This window comes from Eschrichtius robustus, chromosome 8 (assembly GCF_028021215.1).
Source record: "Eschrichtius robustus isolate mEscRob2 chromosome 8, mEscRob2.pri, whole genome shotgun sequence".
In the NCBI taxonomy this organism is placed as follows: domain Eukaryota; kingdom Metazoa; phylum Chordata; class Mammalia; order Artiodactyla; family Eschrichtiidae; genus Eschrichtius; species Eschrichtius robustus.
In genome coordinates this window covers 78,741,062-78,757,490 of record NC_090831.1, presented here as the reverse complement: position 1 = coordinate 78,757,490, position 16,429 = coordinate 78,741,062, and the positions used below count along the sequence as shown (strand labels likewise).

Genomic DNA, 16,429 nt, shown 5'->3' with positions numbered 1-16,429 from the left:
TACCACAAAGAGTGACTCCCTAGTGTAAACTATGGACTTTAGTTAATAATGATGTATCATATTGGTTCATCTGTTTTTTAAAAAATGTGCCACATCAGTGCAAGATGTTAATAACAGAGAAAACTGTGTGTGGCGAGAGAGGAAGTGTATGGAACTTTTTGTAATTTCAATTTTCCTATAAACCTAAAACTGCTCTAAAAATAGTCTATTAGTTTTAAAAATGTAAAAAAAAATGAAGGTGCAATAAAGACATTTAAAAAAAGATACTAATAAATCCAACCTTGCAAGATTGTGAAAAGATTAAGCGCAACAATGTACACATGGTGTTTAGAACACTTCCTGATAGATAATAAGTAATAACATTATTAATAATGTTAGCTATTGTAATTGCTTCATTAGTTTGGTCAACATATTTATTCATATCTACCATGGACCATTTTTTCCCTTCCAGTTTTATTGAGATATAATTGACATACAGCACTGTGTAAGTTTAAGGTGTACACCATAATGATTTGACTTATATACGTCATGAAATGATCATCACAATAAGTTTAGTGAACATCTGTCATCTCAGATAGATTCAAAATTAGAGAAATAGAAAAAAAATTTTTCTTCCATGTGATGAGAACTCTTAGGATTTATTCTTTTTTTTAAAATTTATTTATTTTGATTATTATTTATTTTTGGCTGTGTTGTGTCTTCGTTGCTACTCGCGGGTTTTCTCTAGTTGCGGCGAGCGGGGGCTCCTCTTCATTGCCGTGCGCAGGCCTCTCACTGCGGTGGCTTCTCTTGTTGCGGAGCACGGGCTCTAGGTGCGCGGGCTTCAGTAGCTGTGGCTCAAAGGCTCTAGAGCGCAGGCTCAGTAGTTATGGTGCACAGGCTTAGTTGCTCCGCGGCATGTGGGATCTTCCCGGACCAGGATTCGAACCCGTGTCCCCTGCATTGGCAGGCAGATTCTCAACCACTGCGCCACCAGGGAAGCCCAGGATTTATTCTTAACCACTTTCATATACTATGCACTATTAAGTAGTGAACAAGACAGAAAAGGTTCCTGCTTTCATGGGGCTAGAAAGTATTCAATCATTTTATCTTTTTGTTTATATTTTTGTATTTATATATTGTTTCAATCTACCCCACTGGATAGTGTTTCCTGAGGCACTATTCTTTTGTGTTTTGAATGGCAGGCTGTCTAGAAGTGTGGATACATTTTAATATCTCCTTGTTGACCAACCACTCAGTGCCATTTACTTGGTTTGAGACCTTAGTCTATGTTCTTTGTTTGAGACCCCAACAATGAATAAACCCTGGAGAATTCTTTTCTTTCCTACTATATACTCAGTTCTTTGCTGGGGTTCTAAACAACTTAAAAAGATGGCCCCTACAACTGTTTGGGGACAGAAGATCAAAGCACTGGGGATAAAAATGGAAAAAAAACCCATAAAATACTGAATTACCTGGTAATGGACAGCAATACGACTATCATTTACAGGAATACATGATTGATGTCGTTTGGATAACTTAGGAATTTCATGGAAAGAGAAAACTGAACTAAAATCTTGAAGCGTTTGTACGGGTGGAAAAGAACAAGAGAAGATTCTGGGAGCTTGGAAAAATACAAGTAAACCACAGCAGTGGAAGTGACAAATATTATGTTGTATTCATTTTTACACTGCATGGAGAGTAGGACCTAGTGAGGTCCCATAAATGATTGTAGAAGTGGGGAGTCTTGGGAAATCAGGTTTGATGAGATCGGCGGGTGGTGGCGGGGAAACAGAGAAGGGACATGGAAGATACACATTTTGAAGATGAAACCAACAGGACTGACTTATAATAATCAAGCCCTTACAGTTTCAAAGTGATTTCACTATATTGTGTCCTGGTCTGGCATTCCTTCTCACAGAATTGGTGTCAGGATCAGCACTGGCTCTTAACCCCATCATACCAATGTCCCCTTTTTGTGACCAGTATTTCAGTGAAGCCTTTACTCTCCTCAAATGAAATTCATTATTAATTTAATATAATTGCCCACATAATTTTGAAAATATCAACATAACACTTTACTGTGAATAAAGGAAACTTCAGAGAAGTGGTTAAAGTATACATTATAATATGTAAAAGCCCAGACATGACTATACCAGAAGACATAATGAAGTGGTCAGATACACCTATATGTGGGGTGACGGCTACTAATGCAGACCCATAGAGATGTGTTAATAACTCACATACCACAAGTGGCACGGGCTTCAGTGACACGATTCTGCAAAATGGTGGGTGACTCTTGCTAAAGTCCCAAACAGGAGGAAGTACAATCTTATCTCAATTATTCAGTAGTTGCATTCCCAAGAATTCAGAGTGTGTTAAAAACCATGCAAAAATACTTTGGTAAGTACATGAAACAGAGTTAAGTTCTGTGCTCGAATAATTATAAACGGGTTTCACCTATGAAAATGTCTCTTGGCACTTTGGAAAATCATGCGGATATGGGACAACTTCTTTATTGTGCAAGACTGAGACATTTCAGGACATCTAACATTCCTGGTCCCCAGCCATTAGATGCCAGAGACCAACCCCCAACCCCATCACTGTGACAACTAAAAGTGCCCCCAAGGTTTCACAGCTTGAGAAAAGAGTACCCACTGAGAACCACTGGCTGGATGCTGGCTCTTAGGTTTCAGCCTCATGACTCAAGGACAGTGACAGATAAGGAAGTTGGGAGGGAGAGGATTTGGATGTTGAGCCAGAAAAGGAGTTGGCTGCAGTGCTTTCTTCCTCAGTCAAGGAGAACCTTCACTTTCTTAAATTCTTCAAATCTGGCTCTTCCAACCTCGTAAGAGTTTCAAGTTCTGAGCCCAGATAGAAGATAAAGTGAGGGAAAAAAAGATGATATTTTGTAGTAATAAGTGCAAACCCTGTTTGACTTATTTACCTTAAGAGCCAAGAAACCCTAGTCTAATCCCCTGCCCTCCACATTGGCTCATTAGTAGGCATATACTGTGTCTCAGGAGTTCAGGAGAAATCTAGTTCTAACATGAATCCTTGAAACATTTTTGAAATTTAAGCCCTGTTATCCTTTAAACTATAGGTGTGATCTCATTCCATTTGTTTTTCAGTTTTGTAAAGTATGCAATAACGTCTAATCCCTCTTGGCATTTGCATTTTGCACAATTGAATGTCTTCAGCAGATGTGCACTATGGTCTAGTATTAGCACTCTGCCTCTTGCCTTTTGCTTGGGAGTCTTAAACAAATCAAAAGGGCTTGATTTTCTTAGAGTACTTTTTAGAAGATTTCGAGCCTTAGATTTTCATTTAACAGTGATAACACACATACACCTTCTTTCACAAGTGTGAATGTGCTGTATTTGATTTGTAAATAGTCATTTAGCCCAAAGATATTGGGCATACTTCAAATGCAAGCCAGTGAATGATATTCCAAGAACATAAATCTGTTTGCAGCCTTATTCCAGGACCAAGTTTATCCATGTGTTAATCAGATGCATACTATTCACAGGATAACAGGTTAGGCACATTGAGGAAATCAGAAGTGAACAGACACTTTAGAGCCTCAAGGAATCTATTATCCAGTCCAGGGATGATAAAACCTCACATATACAATCATAAGCAGAAGGTGAGGTGAAATACTGATGGAGTCTCTAGGGATGAAATAGTACTTTCCTCTACTGGAGGAGGTGAAATTTTTAACTTGATGATTTTAACGATTTGTTAAAATCTTGACAAGCAAGACACTTTTTGAGGACTGGTTTTTTTGAGCTGAAATAAATGTGAGCAGAATTTTTGTGTGTGTGTGGCTTCCCATCCCTTAATATTATGCATTCTCCATTTGTCTGGATGTAATTAAGTGACTGAATAATTGGTAATAACTGCTACAAAGAATCTCATTTGACATTTTTACCTTTTTGAAAAAGTCCTCTAATTTAAGAGCTGAATCTAAGCTTTGGTTTTTCCATTGAAGAATTCAACTTTTACAACTCCAGATTTCAACCAGTGCTATGTTTGAAAACTCCGGGATGTACCTTAAGCCTTATTGAGAGTAAGGTGCAATCAGACATAAGGCAGATCTGTCAGGATGGTTATACAAAGCGTTCAGCCACTAAGGTAGGAAAATGGTCTTGCTACCAGGTGTTTTCCATGTATTGAACTTGAGGACAACACAGACACCGCGTCAGAGCACCCAGGACTCGCTGGGTTCCATGCCCTCCCCGTTAGGCCGTCTGTTTCCTGGGACTTGGGTCTAATTGCTTGTGCTCCCAGGTTATTAAGGTCCATCTCCCAGCCCCTCTGGCCTCTGCCTGTACCACTTACTGCAGGCTGGAGATTTGACTAAGAGCAAGTTATTCAACATGAAATTTGGCCCAGATGACATGTTTGTCTCTTGAGATATCCGCACCCCAGTTTTCATTGTAGCATTATCTACAATAGCCACAACATGGAAACAATCTAAGTGCCCATTGGATGGGTGAATGGATAAAGAAAATGTAAGATGTATATGTATCCCCTGGAAATGTAAGATTCCATATATTCCATATATATACATATACACAATGGAATATTATTCAGCCATAAAAAAAGAAATCCTGCCTTTTGTGACAACATGGATGGATCTTGAGGATATTATGCTAAGTGAAACAAATCAGACAGAGAAAGATAAATACTGTATGTTCTCACTTATATTCGGAATCTAAAGAAGCCAAACTCATAGGAGAGAGTAGAATGGTGGCTACCAGGGGCAGAAGGTGGCGGAAATGGAGAGATGTTGGTCGACTGGTACAAATTCCCAGCTGTAAGATGAATAAGCTCTGGGGATCTAACGTATAGCATGGTGACTATAATTAACAATGTTATATACTTGAAAGCTGGTAAGAGAGTAGATCTTAAATGTTATCATCACACACAAAAAAATAGTATATTCTGTGAGGGAATAGAGGTGTATCAAATCATCACATTGTACATCTTAAACTTATGTATGTTATTTGCCAGTAATATCTCAGTAAACCTGAGGAGGGGAAAGACATGTTTGTCAAAACTTACTTATCCTGTGTTGGAAATGTTTTCTCTCTGATCTGGATGGTAGGTATAGGTATATAAATTCTTCAAGTTACAGTCTTAAGATTTGCGCATTTCATGTATGTTATATCCCAACAAAAAATGTAAAAATAATAATAATAAAAACCACTGAAGTGTTGCCAGTTTTGGTCCACCCGGGGGTAATTTTGCAATGGTATGTGCATTTTCAAGCATTTAAAAAGTAAATTTTTAGTGTTTTTCTTTAGTATTCCTTTTAAAATTCTTTTCTAGTCAATTACTTGAAATAACCCAAAATAGCTAACAGTGGAAGCTTTATAGTAATAACTACTTGTACCTCAAAATTGCAAACAGCTTAGTAGAGCAATAATTGCACCCTCCCCCAACCAAAGTTTGTGAAACAAAAGAAAAGAGGAGAAAACAAAACTTCTGGGGAAAGAGGATGAAAATACTTGTTGCAGAACCACCTTTTTGATGCTTCAAGATTTCCAACATTTAAATACCTAGAATTTGGAGGTAGGGTGACTAAATCATCATTTCGACCAACGTGTTGTGTTTACCAACTTGCATGCAATCTCACACTTTTCAGCCAATTTTCCCAGCCACCCCTACCCCTCCTGCCCAGCCTCCGTCCTGATGTCTGTAGCTTTGGGTTCAAATTCAGACTGAAGTCTAGTGGTGAGTGAAAATTACTGATGATGTCAAAGGGAACAAAAATAGAACTTACAGGAAAGTCTTTACCTTTAGCTGTGGTTGTCAAGGTTCAAGCACCAAAAAAGACAGAGACATTCCCTTCTGAGAGAGAGCTTTTCAAAAACAACAACAACAAAAAATTTGATGCCACTAAATTATAGCATTAAATCTGTAAAGTCAAAGAACTGTACATAAATTAAATTTGAATTTCTTCTCCCCCACACACCCAGCCAATCTCATCATCTTGGATGGATTTACTGATGGGATTGAGTGCTTCTTAACATTACTATTTTTTTTAGAGATAGCCATTGAGCCTGAACTCTTTTGTTGGAACAGGACAGCTGGGAAGTGGTGGAAGGACTGAGGGGAGAGATGAATTACACCCAGGAGCCACCAATTCAGAAAGGATTTTTGCTGAAAAAAAGGAAATGGCCCTTGAAAGGCTGGCACAAGGTAAGAACTGGCCTGGGACGCACCTTCGTTTGCACCTACACTCCCCACTCAGGACCCGGTTCTTAGGCACTTATATTTAATTTGAAGTTGAGCATGGAGACCAAGAGAAGGATGTTTAAATGGAATGTCTTATTTTTTTAATTTCTTTTTGGCTGCGTTGGGGCTTTGTTGCTTCGCACGGGCTTTCTCTAGTTGCGGCAAGCGAGGGCTACTCTTTGTTGCGGTGCGCGGGCTTCTCATTGCAGTGGCTTCTCTTGTTGCGGAGCACGGGCTCTAGGCTCGCGGGCTTCAGTAGTTGTGGCGCACGGGCTTAGTTGCTCCACGGCATGTGGGATCTTCCCAGACCAGGGATCAAAACCGTGTCCCCTGCATTGGCAGGCGGATTCTTAACCACTGCACCACCAGGGAAGTCCCGGGAATGTCTTAATGAATTCTTCTTTATTCCCCACAGAGATTCTTCTATCTGGACAAAGGAATCTTGAAATATGCCAAGAACCAAAGTGATGTAAGTCGTCTTGTTAATCCAGTATGCTGTTGAAGAATTCTAAAGGCCTAGTGGTTGTCAGCTCATGGATGAGATTGTGCATATTTGGGAATTACATTTCCCTAAACTGGAAATCAGGGAGGGGTGGCGGTTCCCTCTCAGGGAACAGAGGTGCCTGCTGCCCACTGTCCCTGCTCTGGGTTCTGGGTGGGCTCAGTTCACCCACCAAATAGAGGTGCAGGAGCCCCTGTCAACACCCTACTGGGTATCCAGGCATGGGTTCTGGTCTTAGGGTTGTGCTGTGGGGTTCTCTGGGTCGGGGAGACCTCTTCACAGTGAGGTAACAGGAACGAAACAGAGAGCATGTCCCTCCCATTGTTATGGGGACTGAGGGGTTTACTGGAGAAGGCCCTTGGTGGAGGTGACAGGAGGTTCCCCTGTGTGTGGACACCAGGCAGACAGCCCTTGAGGACTCGGAATGACTGCTGGTCCTGCCCTCGTAGGGGTTCCTCTCTCACCCAGCACTTCTCTCCTCCCGTCTTCCTCTCTTCGCCTCTCTCACGGTGCTCACCTTGTTGGGGCGAATGCAGAGACGTGCCGTAGTGCCTGACCCACAGTGGCCGTGGCCTGTATTAGCTTCCTTACCCCTCTTTTTATTTTTATTTTTAAATTTTTTTTTTGGTTTCTTCAGCTTTTAAAGAAATTTTTAAATTAATTTTTATTGGATTATAGTTGATTTATAATGTTGTGTTAGTTTCTGCTGTACAGCAAAGTGAATCAGTTATACATATATCCACTCTTTTTTAGATTCCATTCCCATACAGGTCATTACAGAGTATTGAGTAGAGTTCCCTGTGCTATACAGTAGGTTCTTATTAGTTATCTATTTTATATAGTAGTGTGTATATGTCAATCCCAGTCTCCCAATTTATCCCCCCCTTCCCCTTTGGTAACCATATTACTCAGCCATCAAAAAGAATGAAATAATGTGATTTGCAGCTACATGGATGGACCTAGAGATTGTCATATTGAGTGAAGTAAGTCAGACAAAGACAGCTATCATATGATATCGCTTATATGTGAAATCTAAAAAATGGTACAAATGAACCTATTTACCAAACAAATGGAGTCACAGATGTAGAAAACAAACTTACTCCTCTTTTTAAGTCACTTCCAAATGAATTTAGACACCCGAAACTATTTCTGCAGGAGGCAGTGAAGTTAACAGGTGAATTCACTGTCATAGGAGTCATGGGGCTACCTTTCTAGTTTCCTCACCTTCCTGCTTCCTCACTTAGCAATGTGCAAACTGCTTGTTACTTAATTAACCCTCTGCAATTCAGTCTCCTGTCTGTAAAAGGGGAGATGTTTCCTCCCTCACAGGTTAAATAGGATGATGTGTGTATAGCACTGAGCTCCGTGCTAGTTCACCCTAAGTACTGGAGAAGCGTAGTTATTGTGTTTACTGTTAGTGGGTGTGGAAGGGGGTGGGTAGAGGGAAAGAGTGTTAAGGATGTTCCGATGGTTTTTAACAGCGTGGTTCTCAAGGAGCCCCCTTTGTGCCTCTGCAGATAGAGAGAGAGAAGCTGCATGGCTGCATTGATGTCGGGCTCTCGGTGATGTCTGTGAAGAAGTCGTCAAAGTGCATAGATCTGGACACCGAGGAGCACATTTACCACCTGAAGGTGACACTGCTTCCCAGATGCTGTCTCCTGTTGCACAGAGTTCCTTTATGTTGTGAAGGGATTGTCAGTTATAGTACCGTTGGTGATGCCTTTTGAATTTCAAAACATCCAGCCAACATGTAGAAGATCTTCATTATGAAAGTATTTCTAAGGATATATCTATTGATATCTGGATGGGACAGTTCTTCATTGTGTAGGACTGTCTCTTACACTGCTGAACATTTAGCCTCCTTGTCTCTTATCCCCTAAATCCCCCACTCCCTTGTGATTGTGACATCAGTAACAAAAAAACAAAAAACAGAAAACTTCATGTTTCCAAATACAAACCCTCCCTACCCCCAGGCAGTACTATCTTTAGTGAAGAACCATTTACCATAGGTTAAAATGTTTCCTGAAATAAAATATGATCTTTAGTCTGAGAGGCCCCATCTTATAACTTTGACTAATTTTATAGGGATTCCATTAAAATTCTCATACCACAATGATGTCCAAAATTTTTCCTCTAAAGGATGGGTCTCCAAATAGTATCTCTGAAAGCTGCTTAACTACCCTCTTCTGCCCCTTCTCCACAATGATGTCCAAAATTTTTCCTCTAAAGGATGGGTCTCCAAATAGTATCTCTGAAAGCTGCTTAACTACCCTCTTCTGCCCCTTCTCCTGCAGGTGGTATAGATAGTTAAAAGCGTGATAAAGATCTGGTTCAGATCTTGACTGCCGCTACTTACTAGCTTTCAGCCTTTGACAAATTATTTAATCTCCGAAAGTCTCAGTTTTCTCACCACCCTCCCACCCCGACAATGGGAATTCCAGTGCTCATCTTGTAGGGCTGCATGTAGAAAACTTGACGTAATGCCTGACCCACAGTAAGCTCAATACATTTATGTATTACATATAACTATTAGGTGGTACCTGAGTGTTAGAAATTAATTGAGAAAATGTTAAGAGTCTTTTCTTACTTGGACAAATTACTTGGAATATTGGGAATGGGGGCTGAGCTTTGGGAAAATAAAAGCATGAGATTATGAACTCCCCATCTTAATGTGTCCCTGTCCTCCCCATAGCTCGTCGTGGTACTTGGGCAAATACATGCTTAGCACATACATGGGCTTGATTGCCCCCACGGCAAAGACGTCTCCAGCCCACCCTGTCAATGTGCCGAGGGTGAGAAGCCCTGCTGTACGCAATTACCTACAGCCACAGGCATAGGGTCTTAGGCTTGGGGAATAGTACGGATTTGACTGTCCTGGGCAGTCAGTTAACAACATCTGGGAAATGAAGTACATTTCAAGAACATAATTTAAAGGCGACAAATAGATGTGAGTCTGTTGGTGTTGCTTCTACCTGTAAATGACACATCCAGTAGCACCTGGAGGGGTTTTAAGTCTTGTGTGTACTTCTTTTTTTTTTTTTAACATCTTTATTGGAGTATAATTGCTTTACAATGGTGTGTTAGTTTCTGCTTTATAACAAAGTGAATCAGTTATACATATACATATGTTCCCATATCTCTTCCCTCTTGGGTCTTCCTCCCTCCCACCCTCCCTATCCCACCCCTCTAGGTGGTCACAAAGCATTGAGCTGATCTCCCTGTGCTATGCAGCTGCTTCCCACTAGCTATCTATTTTACATTTGGTAGTGTATATATGTGCATGCCACTCTCTCACTTTGTCCCAGCTTACCCTTCCCCCTCCCCATATCCTCAAGTCCATTCTCTAGTAGGTCTGTGTCTTTATTCCCGTCTTACCCCTAGGTTCTTCATGACCTTTTTTTTTTTTCTTAGATTCCATATATATGTGTTAGCATACGGTATTTGTTTTTCTCTTTCTGACTTACTTCACTCTGTATGACAGACTCAACATAACAAACATAAACGCCAACCGAACACTTGCTAAACGAAGGATGTTGCTGACATTTATTTCCACATCCTTGCTCTCAGTAGCAGCATTAGTAAAGATTTTAACTGGATTGACCTGGATTTTTCTTCTTGGAAGTTAACCTACCATACATCCTTTTGGGGTCTTTTAAATTGCCACTTCATGAGTCTCTGTGTTCTTGTATATAGATACCATTTTTCATTTTGAAAATATTAATACACCATCATACACACACAAATATTGACTATTAAGAAATACCCATGGTGCATAGGTGCTTGTTATATTCTTTTTAGTACTTTTATGCACATTTGAAATACTTTATAATAAAAGTTACTACATACAAACATTACTCTTCATAGAAATTACACATTGATAGTCACTCCCGGAGAGAATGGCTAAAAGTTTGTGTATGTGTGTTTGAAAAATCCTGGAAATCACTGATAAAACTTTTTCAGATTTTTGTTTTCTAAGAGTGGGAGAAATGTTCTTTTAAGTAACCTTCACATTCATTAACATATATTCCTCAGCAACATGTTCTTTGTCCGAGAAGATTAACAAGATTAAATATTTTAGGAAGAATTTACTGGAATTCATTCCAGTTCAGAGAAGATTGATCTGAAAAGTCTGAATTATAAAAGAGGTTTTTTTAAAAATGGTGCTAATATTTTCAGTAGGGTTAGGAGAAACTGGGACAAGAGAACTTGGAACTGCTTTAAGAGATGGATAAATATAAATTTCAGCTTATTTGTTCTTTAATATTTCCTAATAATAACATAACAATTGGAGTCTTTCATAGAATGCCTAAATGTAGAGTTTATGAAGACCATTTTTACTCTCCATCTCCTTCTCCAGCTTGTTCCATAGACTACAGAAATGTAAATGAAGTCAATAAACTGGGATTTCCACATTTCTACACATGACAGCATGAAGAGGTGCTAGGAGTGACCTCAGTGTGATGACTAATTGTTCCTTAGAGTGATTGACATTCTCGTCTCCTTTCAACCCAACATAATCTAGGTAAAGTCAGAGGAAGTCTTTGATGAGTGGGTATCCAAACTTCGCCACCACAGAATGTATCGTCAGAATGAAATCGCCATGTTTCCACACGAAGTTAATCACTTTTTCCCAGGATCTACTGTCACAGACTCTGGTTCTGGGGTCTTGGACACCATTTCGAGTAAGAAGGTAATGATTTGCCGATAATCTGAAGGAAGGTGGTTTTGTGCGGCAGGAGTCTGCTTTCGGGGGCTGTGTCTGAGGAAGGAAGGGTTTGTCGGGAGGAGCAGGGTAAGCTTGAGCTGGGATTTCATTAGTCTGTGTGTCCACTCAGTCAGAACGAGGGCCAGAAGGGCATCTATTAATGCTGAGAGTGTAACTGGAGAACAGCATGTACGGAGGGATTTAATATCCCTGAAAGCTCCAGCTTTCTCTTGACCAGTTTGACTTCAGTTGGCTTTCTGGTTGTAACATGCAAGAGGTGCACTTACAGTCACACAGGATTGCAAACTCTTTCCCAACATTTGTGTCATTATTTCAGTGTGGTTATCATTTGACAGGAGGAGAAATCAGGGGCCCGTAGCATGGTGTGGCCACGCGGGTAATAGCTGGAGGTCTCAGGGTCTCCAGCGGAGTGCTTTGCTAGAAGCTTCTTCCTTACTATGGGCAGATGGCTTTCATTAGCTACGAGCCCACTTGATTATCCTTTACCCTAAAGTGTTCCCACCGAGCTCTGTTTTCATTTGTAATGTGCTTTTGTCATCTGTGGAACAGCGTAGCAGTATATCAAAGCAGAATTCGTTTCAAACCGGAAGCAATTTATCATTTTCTTGTGGTGGTGAGACTCGAGTTCCGTTATGGTTACAGTCTTCAGAGGACATGGAAAAATGCTCTAAAGGTAGAGTGACTCGAAACCTCTGCTTCTTTCTGTCAAAACCTCTGCTCTCAGATTACACTGGTTTGGTATTCAGACCCCAGATGAATTTGTATCCTCCCCCATCACTGGTCTACATCCCCTGTCATATTTTGCTTATGAAGTCTGCACTCGTGATCAACAAAAAGCACTTTCCTTTAGAGTTTTATGTCTTCCCCTGGGTGTGCGTGCAGACAGGTTTCCTTTTCTGTTCTTTAAGCACTGATGCCTGATTTCCATATGGCCTACTAAATCACAGAATCCAGGGATGGGGTCTGCACAGTTCGCTATATATCTTTAAGTGCCAAAAATGCTTCTGATGCACATCCAAGAATTTAAATCACTGTTCCAGAGGTGAGTGGGTGAACCAAATGGAGATCCCCACCAAACAGGTGTTCTCCACCCTGGCTGCACATTAGAATCGCCAAGAGAGCTTTTAAAATGCAGGATACACATGCCCAGGCCCCTGTCCCAAAGAATCTTTCTAAATTAGTGTGGGATGGGGCCCTGGCATCACTAGTTTTCCCGCAGTTCCTCAAGTGATTCTGATAAGGAGCCAGGGTTGAGAACGCTTACCGTATGGAAGCTCTGTGTTTGCAACCTTAATTGGCTAAGAATCACCCAAGGAACTAAAACAAAACAAGGTCACCAGTGGGATTGGGGGTGTTCTAATTTAATTGCCTGAGGATGGGACTTGGACATAGGTGATTTTAAAAATTTCACCAGTTGATTTTTAAAGTGTAGCCACAATTGAGAACCACTATCAGAGAAAGATGCCTGAAAATTGCATTTTTGCCTGTTGAAGGCAGATATTATCACACCTGGAGCCATATAAGTGTTGCCGTCCCAATAAATATGAGCTTCACTGAGTGACATTTTGGGACAGTACTCCCTGCAGTGTTTTCCCTGGACCAGCAGCATTGGCCTGGCCTGGGAACCTATTAGAAATATGAATTCTCAGCTTCAACTCAGATAGACTGAATCAGAAACTGGGGGGTGGAGCCCAGCAATCTGATTTAACAAGTTCTCCAGGTGATTCTGATGATACCAAAGTTTGAGAGCCGCCGTCTTTAGGCTTTTGGACCTTGATTTCTCAGAAGAAACAGCCACCGTCATCCAGTGCACAGCACATTGAGGACTAGCTTTTGAGTTAGTGACCCAGGAACTGGACTGAGGATGCTCGTAGGTCCTCTTAGGTCAGTCTGCAGAGGACCATCATGGTCCTCTTGCAGGTCCATGATTGACAACGTTATCCTTAGAGACCAGTACACCCTTCATTTTAATTTCATTCATTTAACTTGTGTTGGGTCCTTACAATCGGATAGTGACAGCCTGTTCCTGAAAGATTGGAAGTAACAATGATGGTGGTGGTGATGGTGATGATGACGAAGACTGATTGATTTAGTGCTTACCATACGCTGGGTACTCTAACAGTACTCTGCATTTATCAACTCGTTCTTAACTCAACTATCCTGTGAGATAGGTATATAATTACCCCCGTTTTCCAGATGAGGAGACTGAGACACAGAGAAGTTATGTAGTTTGCCCAAGATTCACAGTTCGTTAAGCACATTCAAACTGCGGCAACGTGGTTCTCCAGATGTTTGCCCTTAACCACGATGGTCGACTGCCTCTCCTGTAAGAAGGGAAGTGAGGTTTCCTATCCTTGTGAGATGTAAAAGCAAATAGAGATAAATGAGAAAAGTAGCTGGCGCTAGCATAGGGAAGCTTGAATGCAAGATAAGTGTGTTTGACTCCTCCTCTTGCTTTTCTCCCACAGACCTGGCACACTGTCACGCCTGCCTGGTGGAGATGAGCCAGCTCCTGCAAAGTATGGACGTCCTGCATCGGACATACTCGGCTCCGGCTATCAACGTCATCCAGGTTAGCCAGATCCCGCTTCTGTTTCATTCTGGCACTCTTCCGCTTTCCTCTCTCCTCCCAGCCTTTCACTAACAGGGACGTTGTCTTGTTGGTTGCTTCAGCCAGATTCAAGGGGATGGAGGTGGTCGCTTTGGTGTGTGTCTTTCCCTATTGGTTTGGTAGACCTTACTGTCTGTGCTCTCTTTCCTGTTTTGAAACAAAGGGTGGAGCTTTTGAAAGTCCCAAAAAGGAAAAAAGATCACATAGGAGATGGCGGTCCAGAGCTGTTGGCAAAGACGCTAAAGGAACGCTGCAGGTAACCCTTGCTTCCCTCCACGGGCTGGTTTCCTCATGGACACATGCTGGGGACTCCTTGGACTCAAAGAGAAGAATAGACAAGTGACTATTCTGTAGTTATTCTCTCAAATACCCTGTGCAGAGAGAGGAATTCAGTCACTTAGATTTCCTGGAAGATTTTCTGAATACTAGAATAAGCATGTATTGAATATTGGGTAAAGGGTTTTGGTTTCCCCTTCTTTAATGCTTAGCCTGCCTGCTCTCTTCGCTGCTTCGGTGTGTGCCTTGATTTGTGGCTGCTGTGGTCGTGTGCTCTGACTCACCTCTTCTGCTGCAACTCAGTGGACTCACCATCCCTCTGAGCCCACTGGCTGGAGTCTCTGGGAGCAGGACATTGTACAGACTCTCTCTTGCCTCTTGTCTCCAACCTTCCAATCCCACATCAGAAGTTCGCTGCATAATGCTAGCCGCTGACTTTTCCCAATGCGCGGCTAAGCCAGAAGCCATGATTTGCAGCTCAGCCGTTGCATATTAAATTGCAGCATTGTCAGGGTCAAAATAAATCAGAAACTTACAGAAACTGTTATACTCTTATATATTAATAACTCTGGTTCACAGCACTTTATGGGTTGAACTTAAATACTTTGAAAGCAAAGAGTGATTTGTGTATAAACATGTGAGAAGGAGGTTTGTTTCGTAGAAGCACCAGGTGCAAGTAAAGAAAACATTTTTAAATCTACCCCATTAACTATTAGCAACCTAGATCCTGGGTGATTATTGCCAGGAGGAAGGAAATGAATATAAACGAGAAACAGTCCGGCTGCTTTAGTTGTCATTTTCAACCTGTAGCTTTAATGCTGTGATCACCTCCAAAGGAAAATGTGATTTCTCACCCATTTTTATTTTGCAAGAAGCCAGTGAAAGTTTCTGTGACAGGTGTTTTCCTGAGTTTTCATATGTTATCACTCAATAGAAAGACTTTTCTATAGAATGTTCTTCTTCTTAGTACTTTCCAGTCCTAGAAACAAGTAAATATTCTAAGCGATTCGTATCTAAAAAGAAATATCTCCCTTTGGTGTCACTTCAGGTCCCAAAACCTTTTTCTGGCCCAGTAAGACTGCATTCCTCCAATCCTAATTTGTCAACACTAGATTTTGGAGAAGAAAAAAATTATTCCGATGGCTCTGAAACCTCATCAGAGTTTTCTAAAATGCAAGAAGATCTGTGTCATATTGCCCATAAAGGTAAATGAGTTTTCTTTCTTCCTAATGTGTTTGATGAAAATGTTAAATGTTTGTCTGAATGTGGGATGTCCTTGGAGAGGGGAATCTTAGTTGGTTCGTTTTCTGCTCTATTAGGATTTCGGGCAATCTAATTTTTATTTTATTTCCCTGGTAGTACAGAGTGTATTGGCAAGAAGTTTCTTTTTAACTCTGTAGGGGAGAAGGTGAGAGCCTTAAGTATACTTTAAAGGCTGAGCAATTTCTATGCTGCAGATGAGAGTGTAAATTGGTACTTCTCTGGAGGGCATGTGACATCATGTTTCAACTTTTTAAAAAGTCTGCCTATCCAGCAATTCCACTTTGAAGAATTCATTCATAGCAATTAATTTAAAAATTATCCAAAGATATCCATCGTAGCATTGTTTATCATTATCAAAAATTAGAAATAGATTTTCAACATCATTAGGAAAATGCAAATCAAAAGCATGGTGAGGGGCTTCCCTGGTGGCGCAGTGGTTGAGGGTCTGCCTGCCAATGCAGGGGACACGGGTTCGAGCCCTGGTCTGGGAAGATCCCACATGCCGCGGAGCAATTGGGCCCGTGAGCCACAGTTACTGAGCCTGCGCATCTGGAGCCTGTGCTCCGCAACAAGAGAGGCCACGATAGTGAGAGGCCTGCGCACCGCGATGAAGAGTGGTCCCCGCTTGCCACAACTAGAGAAAGCCCTCGCACAGAAACGAAGACCCAACACAGCCATAAATTAATTAATTAATTAATTAAAAAAAAAAAAGCATGGTGAGACATTACAATGCACCTATTAGAATAGCTAAAATTTTTTAAAAAACTGACAGCTGGTAAGGATCCAGAGAAACTGGATCTCTCTTCCATTGCTGGTGGCAATGCAAGAT

General features: G+C 41.1%; 1 protein-coding gene across 4 annotated transcripts in view; it reads left to right on the top strand.

Moving 5' to 3' along the window:
* OSBPL3 (oxysterol binding protein like 3) overlaps nt 1–16,429 on the top strand; it is a 193,640-nt gene that overhangs the window by 121,015 nt on the left and 56,196 nt on the right. For 2 of the 4 annotated variants that reach the window (XM_068549171.1, XM_068549169.1), the window contains exons 3-10: nt 6,070–6,186; nt 6,638–6,691; nt 8,242–8,355; nt 11,247–11,414; nt 12,000–12,123; nt 13,919–14,022; nt 14,225–14,317; nt 15,386–15,542. In XM_068549171.1, the coding sequence (XP_068405272.1) occupies nt 6,070–6,186; nt 6,638–6,691; nt 8,242–8,355; nt 11,247–11,414; nt 12,000–12,123; nt 13,919–14,022; nt 14,225–14,317; nt 15,386–15,542 (931 nt within the window). The remainder of the gene's footprint in view (nt 1–6,069; nt 6,187–6,637; nt 6,692–8,241; nt 8,356–11,246; nt 11,415–11,999; nt 12,124–13,918; nt 14,023–14,224; nt 14,318–15,385; nt 15,543–16,429) is intronic. The other 2 variants (XM_068549172.1, XM_068549170.1) reach the window with 1 other exon arrangement.